General features: G+C 30.7%; 1 protein-coding gene across 3 annotated transcripts in view; it reads right to left on the bottom strand.

Annotated features, from left to right (window-relative positions):
* The window catches only part of LOC139480935 (serine/threonine-protein kinase 38-like), a 47,571-nt gene that overhangs the window by 6,293 nt on the left and 15,407 nt on the right, over positions 1-25,871 (bottom strand). For all 3 annotated transcript variants that reach the window (XM_071263916.1, XM_071263915.1, XM_071263917.1), the window contains 9 exons: positions 14,300-14,351; positions 12,508-12,630; positions 7,430-7,513; positions 5,496-5,774; positions 4,334-4,436; positions 3,509-3,570; positions 2,397-2,514; positions 1,640-1,763; positions 904-999 (listed from right to left, as the gene is read on the bottom strand). In XM_071263916.1, coding sequence (XP_071120017.1) covers positions 904-999; positions 1,640-1,763; positions 2,397-2,514; positions 3,509-3,570; positions 4,334-4,436; positions 5,496-5,774; positions 7,430-7,513; positions 12,508-12,630; positions 14,300-14,351 — 1,041 coding nt within the window. The remainder of the gene's footprint in view (positions 1-903; positions 1,000-1,639; positions 1,764-2,396; positions 2,515-3,508; positions 3,571-4,333; positions 4,437-5,495; positions 5,775-7,429; positions 7,514-12,507; positions 12,631-14,299; positions 14,352-25,871) is intronic.

The following is a 25,871-nucleotide window of genomic DNA, read 5'->3' as shown; positions in this document are numbered from 1 at the left end:
ACCGGACCAGCTATGACTGAAATCCATACTTTTACAATAATTACTACGGACGTACGGATGGAACAGCTGACAGAAGAATATTGATCCAAAAGGAGAAAATAATGTATTCCACACGCATTAAGAGACTTTTGGTTACATCTAATTGATTGGTGAATATAATTCCCTATATTTGTTATGGATTGTTTCAAAGTTGCTTAACTTTGAGACTATTATTTATATTATGGCCAAGCTTAATAACTTTTATAATTTTTGATGAGAAACACTGAATTTCATACACAAGATAGATTTGAATTAAATTGTAATTGATATATTATAATTTCTTTACATTTTTTAAAATAAAAAAATATTTTTTGTAGTGCTAGATATTTAGTTGGTAGTTTCTCACAAGAACCTTAGTAAAACTTAAACAACTTTTAATTTGAAATGTTACTTTAATGGTATACTCAGATATGAATTGAATAATATAAAAAGAACATTATTTACATATGACCCTTTATTCTATAGTAAAATCCAAACATTGTAGCGCACCGCGCGAATGAGCACTTCTCTTTCAAACCTCACCACTTCTCCCGATCAGTTTCAAAAAGAGAAGTCACTTCTCCCTATAATTCTGAAGTAGTGTGAGCCCTGTTAATAAAAGGTAATTTCACTGACTTCATTATTATGGAAAACAAAATTCGCCACAGTTAATAGTCCAAAAACTATCTACATTGCATTCCTTTATAGTAGGTTAGAACATGGCAAAAACTTAACTTCAATCATATTTTAAGTAATTTTTTTTATCTCACCCATTTGAAAGGTGAAGAGAGGGTGAAAAAATTTCATTTTTTTATTGTTAATTCTAAAAGTACACTTCGCCTTATTTTTTCTAAACATTTGTGAAATCATTAAAACGATACACACCTGATATGTTCCCAATCAACTCCTTTAAAAAATACATGTGATTTAATTTCATCTATACTATTAGCACCTATTCTATGTTCTGGATCACAGCAAAATCTGGAAATATATAGCACAATATAAAGACCTTTCATGAATACCCAAGATATTTTATACATAGGAAGATAAATTATGTACAATAAAATTTGTACAGGGGAAATAAATGTCAAGTGTATGTCCACCATGCATAAAGAGAAAGCTTAACTAAGCAAATGATGTCTGAGTTATGAAATCTTAATACCTTCAACTGATTATTTTAAGAGATTTGCTCATATTTGGGTTATCGTCTTACTGACGTATATCAAAAATATCTATCTTTTATTATAATGTCAAGTTTTGATATATCAAATGTGTGAACAAAAACTTGCTGACCTCTTACAATATTGGTTCATAATTATATAATTTCTAACATCTCAGTCTAAAGTTTTATGTGCTGTTGTTTGTCTGTTTCTTTTTTAGCCATGGCATTGTAATTTTTTTTTACTAGTGAGTTTGAATGTCCCATTGGTATCCTTGGCTTCTCTTTCTATCTATGTGATGTAATGAAGTTTTGACAAAATTTAACCTTAAATAGGTAAAACTCTGGAACATTCTAGCTGAATTTAAAAAGAGCATAAGGGTCCCTTATTCTTTAGGGTCAATTTGGACCCCACTTGTACCTTTGTACATTACTGTTATATATATATATATATAAACTTGCCTTTGAATGAGTTCCCTAGCTTCATTAGATATAGGCATTTCTGGGGGGAAAATTAATGTTTCTCTCCAGTTCATAACCTTCCGGTATGTTTCTTGTGGATTTTCAGAACAAAATGGTGGGTAACCTGCAATTAAAAAAGGGTTTTCATACTTCTAAGGCATCTTCACTATTTTTTTGTTGTTGTTTTGTTAGGTAGAAGTCTAATTAATGTATTCCCCATATCTTATCAAATGCATAGCAAAACTACATGAAATCATAAAATATACATAAAAACACGAATTCTGTGAGAATTGCATGGCAATACATAGTCACCTATTGGTTAAAATTCATTGTTCTGAAACAAAATGCTAACTTTATCTTTAACTTGTCATGGTGAAAACTATCTAACAAATATCAATATCTTCAAACATGAGGAAAAATAGTGTGGAAAACTAATTATTTTATAACAAGTCCAAGGACTATAACTTTGTACATAAAAGTCAGACTGGAAGAAAAATTTAACTTGCTTCTAATAAAACAATACTCCAAATATCAAATCAATATCTTCAAGCACGAAGAAATAAGATATTTTTTTAAAACTGATCAATTCACTCCTTTTTTTTTTAACCTGTGTCAAATTCTTAAATGTGTGGTCCTGAAAATGTGTAGGCATGGTTTAAATTCCTAGATTTTTAATATTCTACTTTCTTACTTTATAAAATTGATGTAAGTTTGAAATTTAATATGGAATCATTTACTGACCATATAATGTCCTTACCTATCATCATTTCATACATAATGACCCCAAGTGACCACCAATCACAGCTTGTGTTATAACCGGTTTGCATAAATACTTCAGGTGCTATATAATCTGGAGTTCCAACTGTGGAGTATGCCTGGCAAAGACAAAATTATACTGTTGTTTAAAAGTCTTAAGCATTGAGTTTATATTTAAGAAAATATTTTCTGGTGTCCACTTATAAATAAAACTAAAATTTCAGACAAAAGGCATTGAAAAATTGAAAATAGACAAAAATGTGTATTTCATCATTGCAAATTTAAGTAATTGATAGATTTTGGTAAAGGCATTTAAATTTGTTTTTAGTCTACTGAAGCTCATTTATATAAATAGATAGGAATTGATTCAATTCTTATTGACGTTTATTATGAAGATATCCCACTTGAGTAACAGTAGCCAGGGAAGCCATCGTCTCAGAGTAGCTTCTGTCTGGGCAGCTATCTGTGAAAGGGTTATGGAAATCCCTGGTGGGCCTTTATTTTTAAGAAAATTCAGGATTTTGTCTATTTTCACTGGAATTCATGACTTACACTTATAAGAACTAGGAAATTGATTATTAATTTTTCACAAGTTTCTGAAAAGAGTATTCAATCTTTTGTGGGAACTCAGGATGACATCCCTCTGGAGGTACTACAGGTGCTATGTATAGCACAAATTATTTATTAAAACGCCAGAAAAATTTATGAATCTACAAATGTAACATAGACAAATATGCAAGATTGTAACCATTAAGTATGAAGTAAAGTTTTGTAATTTTTTACTAGTTCATTATCCTATAGTTGTTAATTTCTGTGTCAATTGGTCTCTTGTGAAGAGTTGTCTCATTGCCACTCATACCACAACTTTTTTTATCTAGGTATTTTATGTGTAGAAAGTCAATGTTACAAAAAAGAGACAACAACCAAAGATTATACACCAGAGCACCTATTTCTACTGGTTAATTCTGGTTGCCCATTCATAATTTAGAGTAAATAGAATGGGATATTTAGAATATGTCATTTCAACATGGACACCATTAAATTGGTAGTCCGCTTACATAACCGACATACCAACAGTAAAAATAAATCTCTTTACATTTTAATATCACATACCAGAGCTCTTCTATTCCTTTTCCAGCTTTCAGCCCTCCTCTTAGAATCCATGGGATTCCCAGCTGAAAGTATAGGAAAATAAATGAGTCAACAGTAGGAACAATTATTTTTCTGCCTTCACCTTAATAATTGTATATATATTCTTCTAGTAGGGATATATACGCTTTTTGTCTCTCCCAACTTCACATAAACTGTGGATACATTATTATTCATTAGATACCAATTTTTGTGGGTTTTGAGGGTACAGGCAAGGTGAACCACTAATTTTCTTTAGGCTTTTTATGCCGAGATTGTCAAAACCACAAAATCAAATATCCACTAAAATGGTTCCCTCAATACATGAAAATTGTTACCTATAAAATAGATGAATCTACAGTTGGTTATCAAAATAAAAAGGTCGAAGAACCACTATATATTCCTTGTATAATCTAAATGCATCTCCTTAGAACCACTATATATTCCTTGTACAAAATAAATGCATCTCCAAAGTACCATAGAAGAGGGTACAACAATTTCCAATCATAAATTTTCTCAATTAATTTGACTTCCATATGACCAGAGGATCAGACAAAGATGATATTCATATCAGAAAATTGTTGATTTGAGTTTAAATACTGGTAAAAGAACTGGATGAAAATTCTATGAAGACCTTTTTTTCTAAAATTATAATGTCTTGTCTCAGTGATCATGGTGATATATACCCAACATCTTTTTTTTCAAACCAATCTGGATGTCTATTTGACTTGTGTTTATGGCTCATTGAAAAAAAATCTATATTTTCGCAAGATGATCTGCAAATAAGGCTAATAAATAATACAAACTTACAGAAATCACTAGATTTGGCATTTGAGAGATCCTTATAATATTCTGTTCTATGGGATTTTTTCAAGCCTGTACATAAACCAAAGTCAGATAATTTGATATGTCCCTGAAAAATACAAAATTATGCATTTTAGTTCTGAATTTTTCTGAACTTTAAACAAAACAAACACATTGATTCTTTCTCATTTTGTTTATTGTTGTTCATTTTCAGTATTTTTTGTAACCTTGCTTTCTATTCAGGATGGTAGATAAGTATTGCTTCCTATTTGTGTAAGCAGAATACAATTAAATATTCTAAGCCTATGTAGATTTCATTTGCATAAATATTGACTGAACTAGAGAACAAGCTTTAATCTGACTTTTATTTAAGAAAAGCTTTGCAATTTGAATCATCATTTAGTGTTTCAACTTTTTTACCCACTACATGTATCACATTTGTGCATTTTCCTGTGCATTTCTAATGTCACAATTCTTATGTAATTACATCACAGTAAGATTTGATGATTTTCAAAGATGTCATTTATGCCACTTTACCCTTTACAACAAGTGTAACTCAACGAGGAGTATGATTAGAACAGCACTTAAAACCAAAACATTGTCTATGATGTGACATACAATGTATTTGTATTTTATTACGCTTGTACACTCAGAATGTTTGAAGAGCATTATATTAGAAAACTGTAAATTCAGAAATTATTGTGTGCTTATATTATTGTAATTTTGTCACTTTAGACTAAAATACGATTTTAGTTTTTGCGATATTGAGAAAAATCCTGTTTAATTTATAAGAAATAAAATTAAATGCGAGTTTAGATTATTGTGATTAAAACCTTCCGCATTTTTCGCAATAATAAAAACATTGCAATAAGTTCTAACTTTACAGTATCAATTATATGACAAACTTATACTTTTTCAGTTTTCTATGTTGTGTTTTGTGTAACGCTGTTGTGTGGTTTAGTTTTTGTTTGTTTTGAGGTATGTCACTATCAATTGAATTCAGCTTATGAGTATGAATATCATTTAGGCATCTTTCACGTCTCTTTTATAGATTATTTTAACATGGCTGGTAGCAATTTTTTCTATTTCAAAACTTTTCATTACTTGATTTCTATGTTTTTCATATTAAAAACACCAACCTCTAATTGTTTTTACCCACAATACTTACTCTAGCATCTAACAATAAATTATCTGGTTTAATATCCCTATGTATAAAGCCTAATTTATGAATGGAATCTATAGCCACAATTGTCTCTGCCACATAAAACTGTGATTGCTCATCAGTTAAAGTATCTTTCTTCATTAACAATGTCATCATGTCACCACCAGGTAAAAATTCCATTATGAGGTATAAATTTTGTTGGTCTTGGAAAGAATAAAACATTTTCACAACCCAGGTATGATCTGCTTCTACTAAAATATCACGTTCTGCTCGTACATGAGCGATCTGAAAGTAAACAAATTGCGAATCAGACGTTAATATAAATAAAATTTACCAAAAAAAGTACATAATTGGGAATATGAATAAAATCAAATCAAAATTTTATAACTTTGATATTTTTTTGATGACAATTTTGTTCTGTTGTTCTTAAAACTGTATATTTGTGTTATGATTAATTTTGTTTTATCAATATTCATATTGATGCAGTTGACTTTATGGAGTTAAGTGTATATATACAATATTTGCAAACAATCTTCATGTAAATCTGATGTTAACTGAAAGTTTGAGAGCATTTTTTGCTCAGAGTCATTTGCAAAGTGTATAACAACTGACATGGCTCAATGACATGTAAATTACATAAAAGGTGCACACAAAACATCATTTTGGCAAAGAAAAATCTAGATGGCATGAAGTTCAGTTCACCAGTACCAATAAGAAGGATAAGTTGAATGCAATATGATCCCTACTACAAGGTTACTGAATAAAATTTCTAGTTATAAAACAGTTGTATTAACTATAGTATTCTTTGAGCTATTCAGGTTTTCAATTTAAAATGTTTATTGTTCTACCAAGTACTTTTTTTTCTTAAACACTTATGTCTTTAAAACATTTACGAGTAATAAACTTTATGGTATACTGAGAAAAGGCTACATTAAGAATAAGAATGTAGGTCAAAGATAACACATAGTTAAGAACTGTATTGTTATATAAAGAACAGTGTCATATAACACAATAATGCACAGGTTGCTGTGTTAAGCATACCCTTAATTCATAGTCTTGTCAAACAGGAAGTAAGGACAATGTCATTGCTATGATTGATTATTCATATCTTCACTAGGGAGCAAGAAAATTGCATCAGATTTAAATTAATAACAGATTCAGAACATTTGGTTGAGGCAATAAAAGTTAGAAAACAGAAACGAAAAATCACAATTTTCCATGTTTAAAGGGGCATAACTCTAGAATGGTAAATGTGAAACCAAAATTTAAATTTGTTTTGTTTGGTCTGTATTTTTTGGTGATAACCACTGTGTATAATTATCATTACATTTGGTTGCGGTAACCAAAAAATAAGAGAATGGAAATCAATTGGTATACAGACGGACAAGAGTAAAACTTAATGACTCCTCTGTTACGGCGGGGACAAACAAATATTTTCTTTCTTTCCCATTAAAAATCTTGTTCTTTTTTTGATTTTTGAATAAGCAGACTTCAGTGTATTGGATAAAACAAGTTATCACCAAATGATTATCACTATAGATGTCTTCATTTAATAAAGGGAAACCATTACAAACAAATTGCATTACTGTATCATAATTTTCTAATTTCAGTAATCTATACTGATCATTGGCCATCCAAGATGGCAGATTAGGCCTATATTCCTTTAAGTCTTAATCAATTGTAAATCAATATCATTTTATTGGGTTTAACCGAAAAAAATCACAGAAATATCATTATGAAAAATCTGGACATATGTACAGATCTAAGGATGGTGATGTTGATGGGGTTTTTAACGACCTTGACTGACTATAAGGCCCTTGGACGGTCGCAATACAGGGACCAAAGCATGTTCTAGCTCAATATTGGATTAAAGTTAAATAATAGTATAACCATAACCAATAATCTCATATTCTTTGAAAGATCCAAAACTATAGTCATACCTGATCTTTCTCCAGCATGTCAGCTTTTCGTAAAATTTTCATGGCATAAACATGACCAGTATCTTTCTTCTGTACTAATCGTACCTAAAATTACAAAGTTTAAAATTAGTTTACCCTAACAATGGTCATCATGTCAAATATAAGTTTTCATGTACAATGGTCATCACTTAATTATCTTTATTTTCTATTTTAATTAAATATAATACATATAATAACCCTTTCCTCATGATACATAATTAAAGACAATTGGTGGAATAACTATCACCTTTATGGTCATACATAGTCACGACTTCTTCGTTCTCACTTTAATTTGTATGCCCTTTCCTATCATATGTGGTTGTTCAAACAGCTTAATCTCATAAGGGTATTTAAAACATCATATTATCCATATATTTTTCATGATGTTATTTTATGTATCACAATAATTCTTGAAAATGAGCAACTTGAAATTACTGTGTCTTAAAATAACCAATCTGTTAAAACAAATTATGTTTTTTATAATTCTTTATGAATATTTTTCACAATCAGTACATTAAAAATAATGGTTTTATCTAACAAAAATAATAATCATTATCATTCTTGTCAACAACTTGCAGGTCATATTCCAGGAAATTTGTGATGATGTAGGTCAATTCATTCTATACCCATTAACAATTTAATGTAGTAAATTGTACCAAATAAACTCTCATGCAAGCATTATATATCCGTCTATTAACCAATTGTAAAATAATCACTGTTTAAAGGGGACAATTTACCTAAACTAATGGTATTATAATGTAAACATTGAACCTGAATGGATTGTAATTTTGATACCATGTATGTAAATACAGACTTCTGTACACTTTTTAGTAAACTGAACAATAGTTTACTTATTTTTTTTCATGATGGTCTGTCTGTTGGCTGTGTTTTTAAAACAATGTATAACAATTAAATTTTTGTATTACTCGGTTTAAGTGATAGTCCCATCTATAATAGCCACAAATTTTACAGTCAACAGTCCATCCTTCAAATGATTTTTGGGGAAACACAATTCCTATAATTTTATGGCTTTCAGTTTCATTTGAGGAAACTATAGTGCTCTATGTGAACCTCCATACCATGGTGAGTAACTGACAACTTAACCAAATGCTCCGATGGGGAGCAACTGATCACTCAAATACATGCTCGAAACCCCAAAAAGCCAGGTAAATTACTAAATCTCATTCTGGTAACCACTAACCAGTCTATGGTGAGTAACTGATAACTCAAATATGCTCGTAGCTAATCTTGGCTGAGGAAACTTACAACTCAAACTGACAACAGAACTCATATTCATGATGGTAGCCAACTGACAACTCAAACACTTGTTGGTAGAAAACTAGTGTCTAGTAACTGACCACTGAAACACATGTTAGCAGCCAACAGATTGGAAAAATAACAACTCCAAACTATTCTGGTGGCCATCTTAAGGTTAGAAACTGACAACTCAAACTATTCTGGTGGCCATCTAAAGGTTAGAAACTGACAACTCAGACTATTCTGGTGGCCATCTAAAGGTTAGAAACTGACAACTCAAACTATTCTGGTGGCCATCTAAAGGTTAGAAACAGACAACCCAAACTATTCTGGTGGCCATCTAAAGGTTAGAGACTGACAACCCAAATTATTCTGGTGGCCATCTAAAGGTTAGAAACTGACAACTCAGACTATTCTGGTGGCCATCTAAAGGTTAGAAACAGACAACTCAAACTATTCTGGTGGCCATCTAAAGGTTAGAAACAGACAACCCAAATTATTCTGGTGGCCATCTAAAGGTTAGAAACTGACAACTCAAACTATTCTGATGGCCATCTAAAGGTTAGAAACTGACAACCCAAACTATTCTGGTGGCCATCTAAAGGTTAGAAACTGACAACCCAAACATATGGTTTAGTGAGTAATAGACAGCTATTAAAAGCACATCCATGCTGGTGGCCATCCCATGGTGATTAACTGGCTACTCAAACACATGATGGTAGCCAACCATTGGTGAAAAGCAGACAACTCAACCATATACTTTCAACAATCTTTGGTGAGTAACTGACAACTAAAGCATTGCTAGATTGAGTACAATTTCTAATGTTTCAAAATGACCATGACTTGATAGGTTAGTGACCTATTTTATACCAAAACTAATTCCCTTGCATGATATCATTAGATAGGGTAGCAGTCATACCTTGGCAGTATACCAAGTTAAATGACACTTATCTTTCCAATGAAGACAAATTCCCTACAGATAGAAACTAAAAGTTGGGTTGAAGAAATAGAAGCTACAAATCTTCCGAAGAGGTATCCAAATTATTAATATGAGACATTATTATGAAAGCACTAAATCTAAGTTCTATTTCAAGTTCTGGTGACATTTATGGGATACCGGATTACAAGGTGTATTTGCCATTTTATGGTATTGATTTATTGGGAGGGTGCACAGATAATATGTACAATCTCCAACCAATAACCTTACTTTCATGTTAAGTTTACGTTAAACAGGAAGTGGATTACAAATTAAATATTTGAACACTTAAAAGTTTTAAACACAATAAATAATATCAACCCTTATTTTTGTTTGCTTTCAATTTTACCCAGAGTGTCTCTACGCTAGTTTTCCATAAATAATTTACGATATTTAAAGTGCAACCTGTAATCCTTCATTCACTTGGTTTGAAAAAAAACTGTTTTTAAATTGGGTTAAGGCAAGACCATGTAGGACTTATATTGAGAAATGTTACAGATTAAACAATACACAAAGTTCTTCAAAACATCGAAATTGTGGAAATTTTATTTCGTTTAAAACATGAAACTAGCTGTCCCTTCTTATCCTAAATATTTATTTTACTTCAATTTTACACAAAAGATCAAAGTCACATCTGTTTTACTGTTACAGTATTAAAGTTAACATTTTAGAATAGGAAATTACAATGGAGATATTTTTCAGAGACATCTAATAACTAGTGTCCAAAACAAAACCACAACCTGAGGCCTACATGTCTGTTTGAAGCATGTTACTTTTCCAATATGGTAAAATATGCATGGATTGTATTGATCTTTGATACAACAAACATTATATAGAGCACTTAATCTATGAGAAATCAAAACTTTAATTAGCATGAAAGGGTCCATAACTTTATTCAGGGTGTGTCACTCTAATAAAATTCATGACTTAATTAAAATTTTCTGAATAAGATTTCCTCTTAAGAAATTTTAATGTTCTGGATGAAAATAAATATAAAGTAAGGAAATAAATCTATTAAACACAATTTGTATAAATTTATATTTATGATAGTTTTATACAGACAGGAAGGAGTTAGCGGGATATCATAAACAGGATCACTACAAAATACTACTTAAATAGTCAAAAATAACTGTGTAATTTCCTTCAACTATTTCCCCCTTCTGTGTCTAATCTTTTTACTTAGTTATATAATCTTTCTTTTTCTGCCATTCATTTCTACTTAATTTATGTTTTTAAATCAACGCAATACCTTTTTTGGAAGACATTGTTGGGCATTATAAAACTGAATTACATGTATAACCATACAACACAAGGCTATTTACTATTACAGCATCATAGTAAAATTGAAGTCTAAAGTCACTATATCAATGAAAAAAGTCAAATACCTTACACCAATTAAATCAACAAAATTTACGACATCATTCAAACCACCCTTGGACACTAAAAAACCAAGGACTTACAATTTTATTGACATTATTCAAAACACCCTTGGACTTTAAAAACCAAGGACTTACGATTTTATCAAACTTATTTTTTTATCAGGCTAATTTTGATATCTGTGTCATTCAACTCCAATAAGACACAGCTTGAAAGTCCATTGACTACCGTTTGAATAACTTTTTATCATGCAAATTAAAATCATTAAATGATTGAAAATGCTTACAGGAATCCTGGTCATAGTAGATATTAATGAATACAGGTAATGATGTTTATTATCTGTAGACATCTGTGTAGGGTTCATGTATTATTGATGCAATATTATACTTAGGGATGGGGTCAAATTCATGCTGAATCATTGTGTTTTATAAAAGTTATAGAAAGCAACTGATTTATAAACCTCCTGGTACATGTATTTATTGTTAATCTTACACAATGTCACTTAATGCAACTAAACTCCATTCTGGCAGGGAATAATGATTATTTCATTTAATAATATTGTTGCTAAATATTCTTTTGATGGACAACTTATCAGACATATTTAATATATATCCTTATCTTTAATTGACTCAAAGAATTGTCTTGTTATTTATAAGCAATGCTACCTGTATACATCTAAAGCATATTTTCCACAGTCCCGCTATCTTATTTTAATACAATAATTTCAATAAGAACAACAAGTTCAAAAGTCCAAACATAATATTTGTGTGTATATTTTTATTGTAAATTCAAAAACTTTTGTGATGCTTTAAATACTACAGAAATTGTGAGAGATCTGTTCCTGATTACACTTAGACATACAGTTTTGTTTGGTTTTTGGAAATTATCATTAATCTTCTAACTCCTTTTCTATTGAATATTTCTCAGTTTTTACAAATGCAAAACTGTTTATGCTTTATATTGAGAATTCATATTTTGAAATGATTACTAATTAATAATGTTATTAAAATGTATACAGGAACATGTTGAGGAAACAAATAATCAATTGTTTTTACATAAATTTCTGAAAACTGCAATGCATTTTTCAAAAACTTAAAAAGTCTTAATTTCATGAGATTCAAGTAGATATCATTTAAAATATATTTGATTTCTGTGCCAGTATATAGAGAGAGTCTAAAATCATAACTCAATGAATTCCTTATATTTCTGATATACTCGCACGGCTGGCATCATTCGTTCTAATTTTCCGTAACAGTATCAGTCTGCACGGTTAGTCACAAGTCTGATGCCCCAGACTAGTAAAATTTCATTTGGACTAGTAAGATTTTGCAAAACTTTGTTTGGACCAATAAGAAAAAAGTCAGAATGTTGGTCTTTGGACTAGAAGTTGAAAAAGTTTTTGGTGCAGACTGCAGTATTGTTATACTTATCATGTAACAACCTAACCTACCTCTCCAAAAGCTCCTCGACCTATAACTTTAAGAGGTTCAAAGTCATCTACTCCTAGCCGCGATCTCTTTAGACGTAAAAATTCTGTTTCTTTGACAGCATGCTGTTGTCTTAGGTCTTGTTTCTGAAAAGATGTTGAAATAATGTATATATTTATATCAACTATTTTTCTAACAATGAGCATGCATTACTCAAAGCAAAATGAATTTCTCAATTAGATTGATTTGTTTCCCCCTCTTTTAAGTATGACAATTTCCAGGTGCATTATTAGTGCAGTCATTTTATGCAAAATGCTAAAATAGCACTACAGTATTTTATCAAAAATAAGTATCTAACAATGACCAAAACCATTGGTTCATATATTAATGAATTTTCCTGTTCACACAACATTTGCCAATTAATATTCGATAACAATCAACCAATCAATGAAACTATCAATAATGGCACCTTGTATTCCATATTTTTGTTTTGATGGCACTCCTTCCACATGGCTAAAACATACTGCAACATATGATCAGGTATGATTTGTAATTGGGAATGATTTGAGTTTCTGCCATACCATCATTTTTTAAGTTCTCAAGGACTTTTTAACTTTCAAGTCACCAAAAAAGTTTCAAAAATGGACAATCATGATTAAAAAAAGTGTAATGTGTTACTACCAAGCATTGATGTTCTTAGATAAACTTAACTTGAAACTGGGAACTTTCAGAATGTTACATGCCATGTACATGATTGGTAGGTACTGTAAGTCAGCAGTAAACTCAATTCTTGAATTCAACAGAGTTTTGATAATATTAAAAATTTATTCTTATTTACTATATTTGAGAGATCTTACAATACTAGTAAATGAAAGTGGTAATTATATTCATTCCAGATAGGTCAAAGTTATACAATTAGAAAGCTGCCTACATTATACAATTATGGCCTGTTGAAAAGGTGATATAATCAAAATTGTTAACCTCAAAAGGTTATTACCCTGCAGCTGGAAGTGAAGTTACTTTTTATTGTTGGTTTAGACATGGATGTAACCAACAATAGGTCACTATAGGACATTCAACAATCAGCATAAAAAACATACTGTATAGTCAGCTATCAAAGGCCTAAAACATGACAAAATATGAAACAATTTAAATGAAGACCAACAACCTTATTTCATTCAAATCAACAATGAAAAACAAGTATGGCAGAAAGCAGCCAAACCCAACCATTGAATTACAGGCTCATGTCACAGGACAGGCACATAAAGAATGTGAAGGGGTTAAACATGTGCTTAAGTTTTTTTTTCTCAAAATACTAAAATTTTTATAATTGATATAAATTGTATTTGGGGAAGGTGATAAACCTCAAGTATTTTTTTGTAAAGAAGGTTAATTAATCAAATGTAAAAGTTCTCGACATCTCTGTCAAATCTATATCATGAACATCAACTTCCTTTGTTTTACAGTTTTAATTAACATGCATTTACATAAATGTAATTAGGAGTTAAAAGCATATACATAAAACTTTTCATTACTGCTTGTTTTTATATCATGACCTTAGTTTCTGAGGATGTCACATTAATTCAAACACATGTATGTAATGATTTTTACTATGATAAACAAATAGTATAAATATAAAACTTTTAAAGTTACTATTTATTAACATATGTGACAACTATCTTGAAACTTGTTTGATCTTCATTTATACATTATTAAAGTGCGAAAAAATCATTTACAACTTTTCCATACACTGCTGAAAAATTTGCATCTACACCTGCAGCCAATATCAGAGCTGCTATGCATATATATATTTACCTGTTCTTCTGTCAGGCCATCTTTGTCCATGGAATGTTCTAAAATTCTGTATCTAGAAAGAGAAAAAATAAGAACTTATAATTTTTTGAATTAAGAAGAATAGAATGTTTGATTTTTTTTGTATTTTTGTTTTGACTAGCTTAAAAATGTAAGAGATAATGCTTTAAACTGGATAGTCCCTGATGTTTACTTATTCATACAGTACTTTTAGGAAAGGAGTCATTCCCAAGGTCTGTCAGACATGTAGCAATGTCCAGTAATAAATGGTTTGGACCAGTCTTAGAGTTCAGTTAAATGTCATCAATTACTGAACCAAATGACCAGTGTAGATGTAAGATTTTTTATAATACTCCTAAGTTACAGGACTGCTAAAATACTGTCCAGACCAGTAATGCTTCAACAATTATTGGACCAAAAGACCACCTATAGCAACGTCAAAAACATCTTCGGAATCTCTATGTCAAGACTGGGGCATATTAACTTTTATCTCAGGTCCAAAATATTTAAAGCATGAATTGGAACAGAAAAAACAAATATAACAAGTTGAACCAATGAGAATCTTGCTTTAAGTATTTAGTAAAACAGGAAATAATAAGAAATATTGTGGATATGCATCACACAGTATAACATGCTTTAAAAATAAAAACTGAAACTCTTCAAAAAGCTTGATTTAGAGTTCCTGTGATTTTTTTTTTTATATATGGCCAAAATGTGTAGGAATATAAGTAGTATTCTGCACATGAAAATTTGATTTGAAGACTCTGAAAATATATCACACAGTAAAGCATGCTTGCATTAAGCTTGATACCAAATTTCAGGAAGCTCTGAGAAAAGTGTGACTATATATTTGATGGGATGGTCAGACAGACAGAGGTTAACCAGTATATATACATCCTGTATAAATTCTCCAGACAGAATTTCCTCCATCTGAGTGACTACTGAGAAACAGACTTAACTTACATTTTACTACACTCAATACATAAATATTTATGATTCATATACATTTGTGATATCACATCCTTATATTTAAGATGTCATTCATATTTATTTACATTCCCTGAGAACCTTCTCATTAAAATATTCTCATAATTATTTTATTCTTTATGATTACATTTTTAAATCTTCCTTTCTTCAACAAATTTTATAATTGTTTACTTCTGTTGGCCGATCACTTAAAATCTATTGAATCTATTTTCCATAGAGGGAGACAATTTTTTCATGAGGGGATATTTCATGGATGAAAATGAAACCTCAGGGGTCAATTTTCCATGGAGTTAAAAATAATATGACACATGGTACATGTATACAACTTTGTCTGTCAGAATAAAACTCAAGACTTTTGTCCTCTTAAAATGTAGATGTCCAATCAAAATGATGAACAACACTGCATGACAAGAAGTAATATTGTTTGATCCTAGATGTATAAACCCTTAATTTGATTACTTTTATTTACGACTGAACATAACAACTATAGGTAAGCCACAAACATCTCTCTGTAGTGTTGTAAAAATCTATACAGCCATCAAACCAAACAATTGACAATTTACTGGCAATTCTAACAACAGTTATAACATTCTGTCATGTTTACAAGTCAAACTATTGTGTAATAATAGATAACTTCATAAAAGACAGAGATGTAAACAAGAATATCTTAATTACAGACTGTAAAACTCTGGTAAAAAGATGTACACAACTATTTTCCAGAAACAAATTAAGATGAATTTTTGACAATGCAATAAAATAAATTGCTGACACAGAGATATGTCTTGCATGTATGTAGTTTTGACAGTAAAATTAAATGATAACTCTTTTACATGTAAACTCTGAAAAACTTTCAAAAGTGAAAGTACAACAACTGAGGTCGAAAGGCTAAATTATCCCCATAGAAATAATATTTCAACCAGGGCTTTTGAAATCCCGGATCTGCACCTTGAGAGTTCTTAAAATCTTTTTCCCCTAAGCTTGTGGTCCTTGAGGGAAATTTACTGGTTTTCACTATCATTTCTATTGCAAAATACTAAAATTGCGCCGGTCCTTTCCATTTTTTGATGGTGAAATCCCTTAGGGACCACCACTTTTCGAGAACTCTGAACTGCTAGCAAAATATCATTTTTACTTGCTGCCTTTACCTCCTCTTTCTATTCCATGTTCTGATTACCAAGCTTTATATCACTGCTCTATTAATTAACCTAGGGTCAGCGAGAACAATCAACAAAGGTATAACACACACCTGTTTCTATTTATCTTTACCTATAATCTAATTAAGGCATCAGGGTAATGTACATCCTCTATCTACTATTTAATGTAAACACTACAACATCTGACCACCTTTACACAGTTGTAATACAATGTAGATACATGTTGCCAATCAACTGCCTTTCAAAATATTTTCTTGGAGTACATTGATTGCATTTTATACTATTTCGTCAGAATTTATAAGTTTCTCGATGCATTGAAGACCCATGTGTGGCATTCCGACAGCTGTTGTCTGCTCTATGGTCGGGTTGTTGTCTCTTTGACACATTCCCCATTTCCATTCTCAATTTTAAATTTTCTTTTCATCCATCTTCTCAATAAATGTACAGGTTGAATTTATTGTAATTGCTAATGTACTACCCTAGAACAATAATTGGGATGACTTTTTTTTAAACGGCTTTTGAATAACTTATTATACATCATCTTCATATGATGCTTTGGTACTTTTAATAATTCTAAATGGTCTAGTTAGCAGCCAAATAGTCTCAACTACTGAAAATTATTATTAATAAGAATTACAAAAAAGTTAAAATCTCATGTAAACAAACATTAATAATTTCACATAAATAAACAGTTCTGTTTTAAAAGAACCAACACCTTAGTCATGTTTTACATGATCACAGATCATAATTTAATGGAGGTTCAAGGCAATGTTATTTTGCATGAAAAGACAATTTCAGCAATATGTTGTTGTAATATTAATTCAAAGCCATAAAAGTTAATTTTGTTATGGAAATAAATTGTAATAAAGATGTCTATTGAAAGAAATATTGATAAATATATTTCTGTGTATAGACAAAATGAAATGAACAAAGTAAAAATTATGCAACCAAACCATTTTCTAATAAGAGTTTGATCAATTACCCATACTCATTTAAAGATCTATAGAAGAATTAACCATGCAAGGAGATTGAACTATAACAGGGTATCATTGACATAAGAGAGTTTAATCTTATGTATACACATTACTGGTAACATGTCAACAAAATCTTCCAGACAGTATTAGGTAACCATAACTTTATGCTCTAAAAGTTCAGTAAAAAAATATAAGTATGATCCTATGCATGTATATAGATCATGCCCATAGTTTTCCATCAATTAAATAATGAATTACCAGGTATAGACCTGAAATCCCAAATAAGGGTACTGTGAACTTACTTAGGTAATTAATTAACACATCCTAGTCCCCGTTTTTAAATCTAATTTTAACAATAAATACTGTGGATTCTTTGAACTGATACTGATTCCATAGATTTGGTGGGTTAGACATTTATCACAGATCTTAATGTTCAAAGAAATGCAATTAGCACCAAATAACTTTTTCTCAATCCACAAAAATTGTTACCTGCATTAATGATATAAGTTTTGTAGAGACTTACTTAGATAATTTATAAGGATGGCAAAACGATACTCCATAATAAAACAGATGGTATATTTGAGCAAAAACAAAGATTGATATACTCAAATGCAGAATGACCTCTTTTGATTAGATAATAAATACAAGGCTTTTATGAATGGGCTGCTCTAGCTCCAAAAAAGTTGGAGCCAGAAAATCGCCAGTGCTATATTTTGTCGCCAGTATTTAGATTTTTGCCTCTTCAAATGCACACAAAATTTGATGGCTTTGCTTTTTTCATAAGGAATTTAAAAATTTTATTCAACTAAAATCATATTACACACATGCTCATGTCAAGGTATATATGTTTGACAAGAATTAATGAAAGTAATACCTGTAGTAAAACAAACAGAAATTAAATGCACATTTGGTTCCTGTTGGTTTAACATTTACAATATCAAAATGTACTTCACATTTTATCAAGTATGCTATTAATACTCTTAACTACCTAATAAATTACATGTATAATGACTTGCAAAAAAACCTTTTTAAAACTACTTTAATCTGAAGTATAACCCAGTAAACCAATTTTTCTTGATATTCACATGATTTTAAACAGGGATATAAATATATATCCATATAAAGTATTAACATTTGGTATACTGATGAATAAAATCATTCAATGTTAATTTAAATTTCATCAAGATTTAATATTTCAAAACAATTAAAAATATATATAGGTAAATATGTCATTAGTTCTTTTTATAAAACAAATCTGACGACTACGTGTTTCCACCTTATCTCATATCCTTGTAAATAAACAAACGAAACAAGTCCATTATAGTTCAAATTCATGAATATTTATTTGGGAGTAGTGGTGCATATAAAAAAGATCTGAATCTATAAACTACTTGTACCCATAACTGCGTAATATAAAAAAACTCTATTCAAAATAAACTGTCATATAATTTTTTATTTGACTGTGCATAACCAATGAATGTATCTTGAAATATAACACCAAAAAGAGACCAGGAAATAATTTAAAACTGTCCTATTTCTTAACTTAGTAAATTTTGTGACATGTATTGCTCTGGATAATACAAAAAAAAATTTGACTTTGTGCAATAACAAGGCAAATTTCTTTATTTTTCATATTTTTCAAAGAAAAACTCCACCTTTCTGAGATGCCAAAGTTCACGTTTAATCTGGAAAACCCAAAATTCAATCTGATTAGATCTAAAATATAAAATTGAACATCCACACCTTAGGTGCACATGATATGAAATAATTCTGTCAACTTCTTTCTAAACTGAAAAAAACAATGTGTGTAAGATGTTATATCCTTTAAACTCATGGCAATTTAATTACTACTTGTCATTATAAAGGTGTTTTTGTTTGCTTATTACTGAATGTCAAACGCTGACCTCTGTGAGACTTGTGTTGCACAGTTGCTGTCTCATTAATATGTATCCACATTTTATCATAGATCTGCAATTTATAATAGACTACAGGTGAAAACCACAACAATCAACATGTCAATGTTTAGAACATACCTAGTAAAAGTAAACATCAGATATAAAACTTAATTCAAAGACACAAAGAGCAGGAACTATCCAAACTTTTAATGCTGTTAGAATATACCTGTAACAGAAACTGAGTATGACACTTTACCACTGAAGATTAACATTATGCTGCATTTCTTTAACAAGCTTATGCAGTGAGTCAATCAAGAGGAAATGCACTTTTAATATAAAATGAGGTGTGGTATGATTGCCAATGATACAACTCTCCATCAAATGAAGTGGATTTGAGCAGCTATCAGTCAACATCCTGCCTTCAACAATGAGCAAAATCCATATCAAATAGTCAGCTATAAAAGCCCCAATCATGGTAAAATGTGAAACAGCTCAAAAGTGAAATTCAACTGTCCAGTTTGTGACAAACAGTAGCAAAAAGCAAATATGACAAACAGCAACCAACAACATCCACTGAATTACAGGCTACTGAAAAGATCAGGGAAACTAAGAATGTTGTGCAATTAAATATGTTTGTGACTTGTAAGCTCTCAATCCTCCAAATCTTGTGACAGTGGTGTTACAGTGCAACTTAAGCAAACTGAAAAAAATCAGTTAGATATTATTGAGAAGAGTTCACTTGAACTGTACATTGTTAAACTGATTGTGGAAGACCCTGATGGGATGCAAAGTTTTAAATGTTGTAGTCTGATTATCTGCTATAATACATTGTAATTAATTCTCTGGGGATTTTGGTTTAATTCTAAAATTATGAAATTTTAATATCTTGATTAAATATAAATATCGTTCTATATTTTCAGTGATTGCACAAATAAAGTTCAAAATATTGTATAAACACTTGCATTGTGTATTGTTGGAGACAATATGTTCTCTCAATAAATTGTTTATTTTTCTCCTCTCTGGTTACTGTATTTAAGACATATAACCCAACCTTTTATGCACATCTATCTGATGAACTGTTTGATAAACAAAATAAGAATAATTTGAGGAATTTTTTACCAATGTTAATTAGTTTTCCAAAATGAATATTATATATAGACTATGCAGATGATGGAAGTTCTTAGTGAAAAATGCCACCTTTTTAATATTATCCGACATTTGTGAACAGTGATCTACCAACGGCTAAGCCTAAAGAAATCTGTTGAGTAAATGACAGAGAGCAATCCAACAGGCAAAGTAAAACAGACTAGCATAGTCTGAGTCCATGGATAAAGAAAAGCAAATATTACACAGACTACTACCAACATCGCTCATTGCTAACATAAATGAAGCACTCACTGCTAACTAACAGCATAATGATCTCTCGTCCGATTTAGTTCATCTAAATCTCGATTCTGCCTTTATCATCATATGAAGCAAAGAAATGTATAATAATCACATGATACAATCTAACAGGCATTATTGACATTAGATCAGCAAGAGACAAATAAAATCTCTATAACTTTATATTACATTTAAACATCAAGAGATTTTACAGATTGATGCAAGTACATTTTCATGAAATACTACGAACATCTTGAAATACTACGAACATCTTGAAATACTACGAACATCATGAAATACTATGAACATCTTGAAAAAAAAACCACCAAAAGACTTCGCAAGGACACATCTACTGCCTATTCATAATACTGCAAAGATCTTATGTCCACTATAAAAACAGCAAACAAACAGTTGATCTTTACAGTTTCATAGATATAAGAAGATGTGGTATGAGTTCCAATGAGACAACTCTCCTTCCAAGTCACAATTTGTTAAAGAAAAACAATAAGGTCAAAATATGGTCTTCGATACGGAAACTTGGCTGACGCTAAACATTAAGCTATAAAAGGGCCCCATAAATGACTAGTGTAAAACCATTCAAACGGGAAAACCAATGGTCTAATCTCTAAAAAGCAAGAGAGAGCAACACATATATGAACCACATCAACAAACAGCAACTACTGAACATCAGGTTCTTGGCTTAGGACAGGTGCACACAAATGCCATGATAGTAATAGCAGATGCCATATAGACCTGATAGAAGTTCACTAAATCATTATGTCCTTCATGCACACAGAAAGTAAGAGGTGCAGGTAAAAACATCCTGATTGTTGATCATTGACAAGATCAGATAAGTGTGATATCTATTTCTATAAAAGCCATCTAGTTACATTTATATACTATAGGATCTGAGATTAGAGGAAGATTTATTCCTCACCACAGCATGTATATTGTAAAAACAATTACATAGTACATATAACTAGACATATGATTGATGGCCATTGCCTTTGATCTTTTTCTTTGTATACTTAATCGGTTATAATGGAAATATACATCACTTCCTAATTGCCGGTAAAAATTACAAATTTTTGGAATGAAAGAAGATTTTTACTTTATCACAGTATCAAACACGTTAGTAGAATGATACCCGTTTCTTTCATGGTTTGATACATTTTCAACTGCGATATTTTTTTTTTTAAAGTGGATTGCAAAACCAAATCTCCATTTGGACATATGTGTGCATATCAACATGATCAAAACTATGTATTTGTAGTTGAATTTTAAAAAGTAATAAAATACAGGGTGAATCTGTCCATGGGACACTAATGATGACCCCTCTATAACATTATCAAGGGATAATACTCAAAAATGTTTAAAGTGATGCAAGTGAAATTCAAACTTGATCTGTATGTTGTGGTATTTATTTAAGTATCGAGTATAAGTTTCATAACATTTGGTTGAGTCAAACTTAAGTTAGAGATTGGAAGCTAATTTTAAGATGTGTGTAAGGATCTAGGGACGGATAAAGTTAACACTTATAGAATATGCACCCTCTACCATAGTGGAGGCATAAAAAAACAAACTTATAAGCATGCTTAATCATATGGTATAATAAAGAGTTTCCAAATCTTGTACAATCAAATAGGTAGCTGATTTTAAGTTTGGCAATGGGACCATTCAATGAGCCATCTATAACATCAAAGATTATCTACACTAAATCACTACTGTGTTTAAAGGTTTAAAAGTAGGAACATTGGGACTTTTGTTACAAAAACAACTATATCATATGAATGAGTAAACTCATAGAAATGCTCCGTCAGCATTTAATAAATCAAAAATGACAAAGAAAATTTGTGTTTTACATTGTAAATTTGGGTTTTAAATTTTTTATCCACTTTTATCAAAATAGCAAATAACATGTGCATGCAATAAAAATAATAAAATTACAAAACAAAAGATAAAATACAAGGGCAATTACTGTGATCAGAATTAAATTGAACTTCTCTATGCTATGCAAAATTAAGACCATTAAAAATGCATGCTGTTTATCTTAAACTAGTCTATGTTTTTGCTACATTAAGCCACTATAGGTTTAATTTGTTAAAAATTATGTTTTAAAAGACAGATTTTTTAGAAAGTCTCTGTAAATGACAACTTTAATAGACTCAGGGTAATATACAGATCAAACCTTTCTAGTGCTTAGGGGAAGGGGTCCAAGGCCCATGCATATGGAAATAAATGTTCATGAAATGTTGGATTTGGGGATTGGGGAGAATATTATTAGTCTGTCAGCTGTGTGCAACATGCTAAGGGGGTTTGGGGACATGCCCATCAAGAAAATTTTGAAAAATAAGGTACAAAATTATGCATCCTCAGAAGGAATAACCGCTTGAATTGCAAACAAGAACAAGATCTTTGTAGACAAAAACCACGATACGACACCAACAAAATCTTGCCACAATGTAAATTTACAATTTGGAATTTTAGAGCTGAAAATTGGAAAAAAAAGAGCATACTGCTCTTTGGGATTGGGGCCCAAATATCGTACCCTAAATGTCAAGGTTGGAAATTATTGTGATATTTAGTATAGAACAGAATACTATATATGAAAACACAAGGAAGTAACAAATATATATTAATTTTTATCTTTTGTACAATCTAAACTTGTTTTGATAGTTTTAAAGCAAGACAATAAAACTAAACTTAATATTATTCAAACTAAGGAATCTTGTAACTGTTCCCTTTGAATTTTGACACAAAACACATGTCATAGAGACACATTACAATACAAATGTGTGGTAAGGTGGACTCTGTCATTCATAAGGTAATTCTAAGGTTTGATGACAGACCGGATTTGTTTAAAACATGCATTATATCATTCAGACTAATTTGTCAAAAAAATACCAACAGCAGATTTAAAGTTTTATTTACAGGGTTATTTAAAACTTGTTTTAATATCCTGTCTTTTTAAAGATTTATGTAAATTATACACGAAAGATTGGTATAATTGGCCTTGATTTGATTCTTATGCAAAGCTATTTTACTTTTTATGCAAGACTTGACAATACAACAAGAGGTCCATGTTAGATCTAATGTACTGGTACATGTACAAGATCATTTAGCGTCTCTTTCTTTTAAAAGATCCCAAAAATGTGTAAAATATAATTGTACTGACATGGACCTATTTTTATATTAACAAGTCATGCAAGTGTTGCATAAAAAATTCAAATACCTTCTCCTTTTGAATTGTTTTAAATTTGTCAATTCTTGGGCCTGTAATATCTGACTATGCAATACGGGTTTACTCTTTATTGAAGGCTGTACAGTGACCTATAGTTGTTAATTTCTTGTGTCATTTGGCCTCTTGCCGAGAGTTGTTTCATTGGCAATCATACAGTTTATGCCACATTTTCCTATTTTCATATTGTATGAAGAATTAAACCAGAGCCAACTTTACGTTACTTTTTGTATAAATTATTATCAGGCCATAAGTCAAAATATAAAATTTATTCTAACTTTTCAAAATAACCTTAGCACATAAAAACATAAGCTTGGCACATCTTTTCAACAAACAGACAACCAGTTCAAAAATTGTATATAACATGAAAGCAAAGACAACTTTTGATGCCCTTTAAGATAAATTATATAGAAATCTAATATGTATGAATCATAAATGCTGGCTCCTTTAAAAACATTATATTGCAGATATGACATTTAACATATGCTTAACTAGAAGTACAGATTATGCCCTTGGACAAATAATGCAACTTAAGATTAAGAGAAACAAATTCATGATTAATTTTACGTAAACAATAAACCCTCTGGTGTTCCTTGTTACCTTTAACATTATATTATAATTCTAATAAAAGCAATCAAGATTAAAACCTAAAACCAAATAAGCTATTTTTATCTACAGAAGGTGTTAGAAAGTTTTGAAATGGTTAAAAAAAAAGGTTAAAGAAAAGCCTTGGAGAGCTACATTTGTAGGCACATATTTTCCCCTTACATTCATCATGTCCCTAATAAACACTTAATTTCCCCCTTTCTATGAAATGAAGGCATTTCTTTCTTGATCATGATATCCAACGTGTTTTCTTTTTGGACATGTTGGATATCATGATGCGATAAATTTGAGCTTCAAGGAACCTTTTCAAAAGTATTATAATTGTTAACCACACCAGTGTTCTAGGATTCCCATTACCCGTTACCCGGGGTAAGTGGATTAGGACAAGGGTAAGTCATTTTTTAGCCTTTGTCACCCGGTGGTAAGTCAATTTTCAAGTTCGGGGAAGCCGAAAAACTCTTGAAATTTCCCGGTCCTCTTCAATTTTCCCATATCTGCTTTTTATTTTTATTAAATCACGAGAAAAAACTTTGATAAAAGATCGAAGATTTTGTCGATGTCTATCGGCGCTTTTATTCAAGCACTCGTTTACTAGGTGTAATCAAGCGCAAAAGAGACCACATTCTTCTCCTATCATTCTAAAAGTCGGTCACGGTGTCGGTAAAATCGGAAAATCCGGATTGATAACTGGTGCTTAAATCGGGACATAAACGATTTTTTTTCTTGTCATCGGAGGAAAATAAACTTACAGTTGCATTTATTATAGCTCTTAATAAATGACATAGTAATAACTATAACATATTTGTCATATTTAGTAAGAAATCGTTTTTTTTAAATTTTGTACAAAATTCAATCGTATCCGAATCCAGCTTTGTTCAGTAAATTACAATATTCAAAGTTATTATGGCTGAAAATTCAAACTGAATCTGTAGATCATGAGTTTGCATAAGTTTTGATTTACTACAAAAAGGCTAAACGATATAAATCAAGCATCACCCCCACCAAAAAAGCCCAAACTTGACAAAAAGCAGAGAGACAAACTGTATGATGTTGAAAAAAGGACCAGGGGGTATGCTTTGCGCCGTCGGCATTGGTTGGCGGATTTAACTTTTAGATGTGGGTAAGTAATTTTTTTATTGATCTTACCCGTGGTAAGTCAAGGTGCCAAAAAAATCCTAGAACACTGCACACCACAAGCTCAACGGGTTAGGCTTTAAAAAACATAGTTTATTTTTCTATTCTCAATTCTCAACCCCACTTCCTAGTACATTATATTCAAAAGTATTAAAGTTGCATATGGTATGGGCTTCTGGCATTACATTTATAGTGACAAGACTT

Source organism: Mytilus edulis, chromosome 7 (assembly GCF_963676685.1).
Source record: "Mytilus edulis chromosome 7, xbMytEdul2.2, whole genome shotgun sequence".
In the NCBI taxonomy this organism is placed as follows: Eukaryota; Metazoa; Mollusca; class Bivalvia; order Mytilida; family Mytilidae; genus Mytilus; species Mytilus edulis.
Note: the sequence above shows the minus strand (reverse complement) of the source record. Positions and strands in the feature narration are given on the sequence as shown.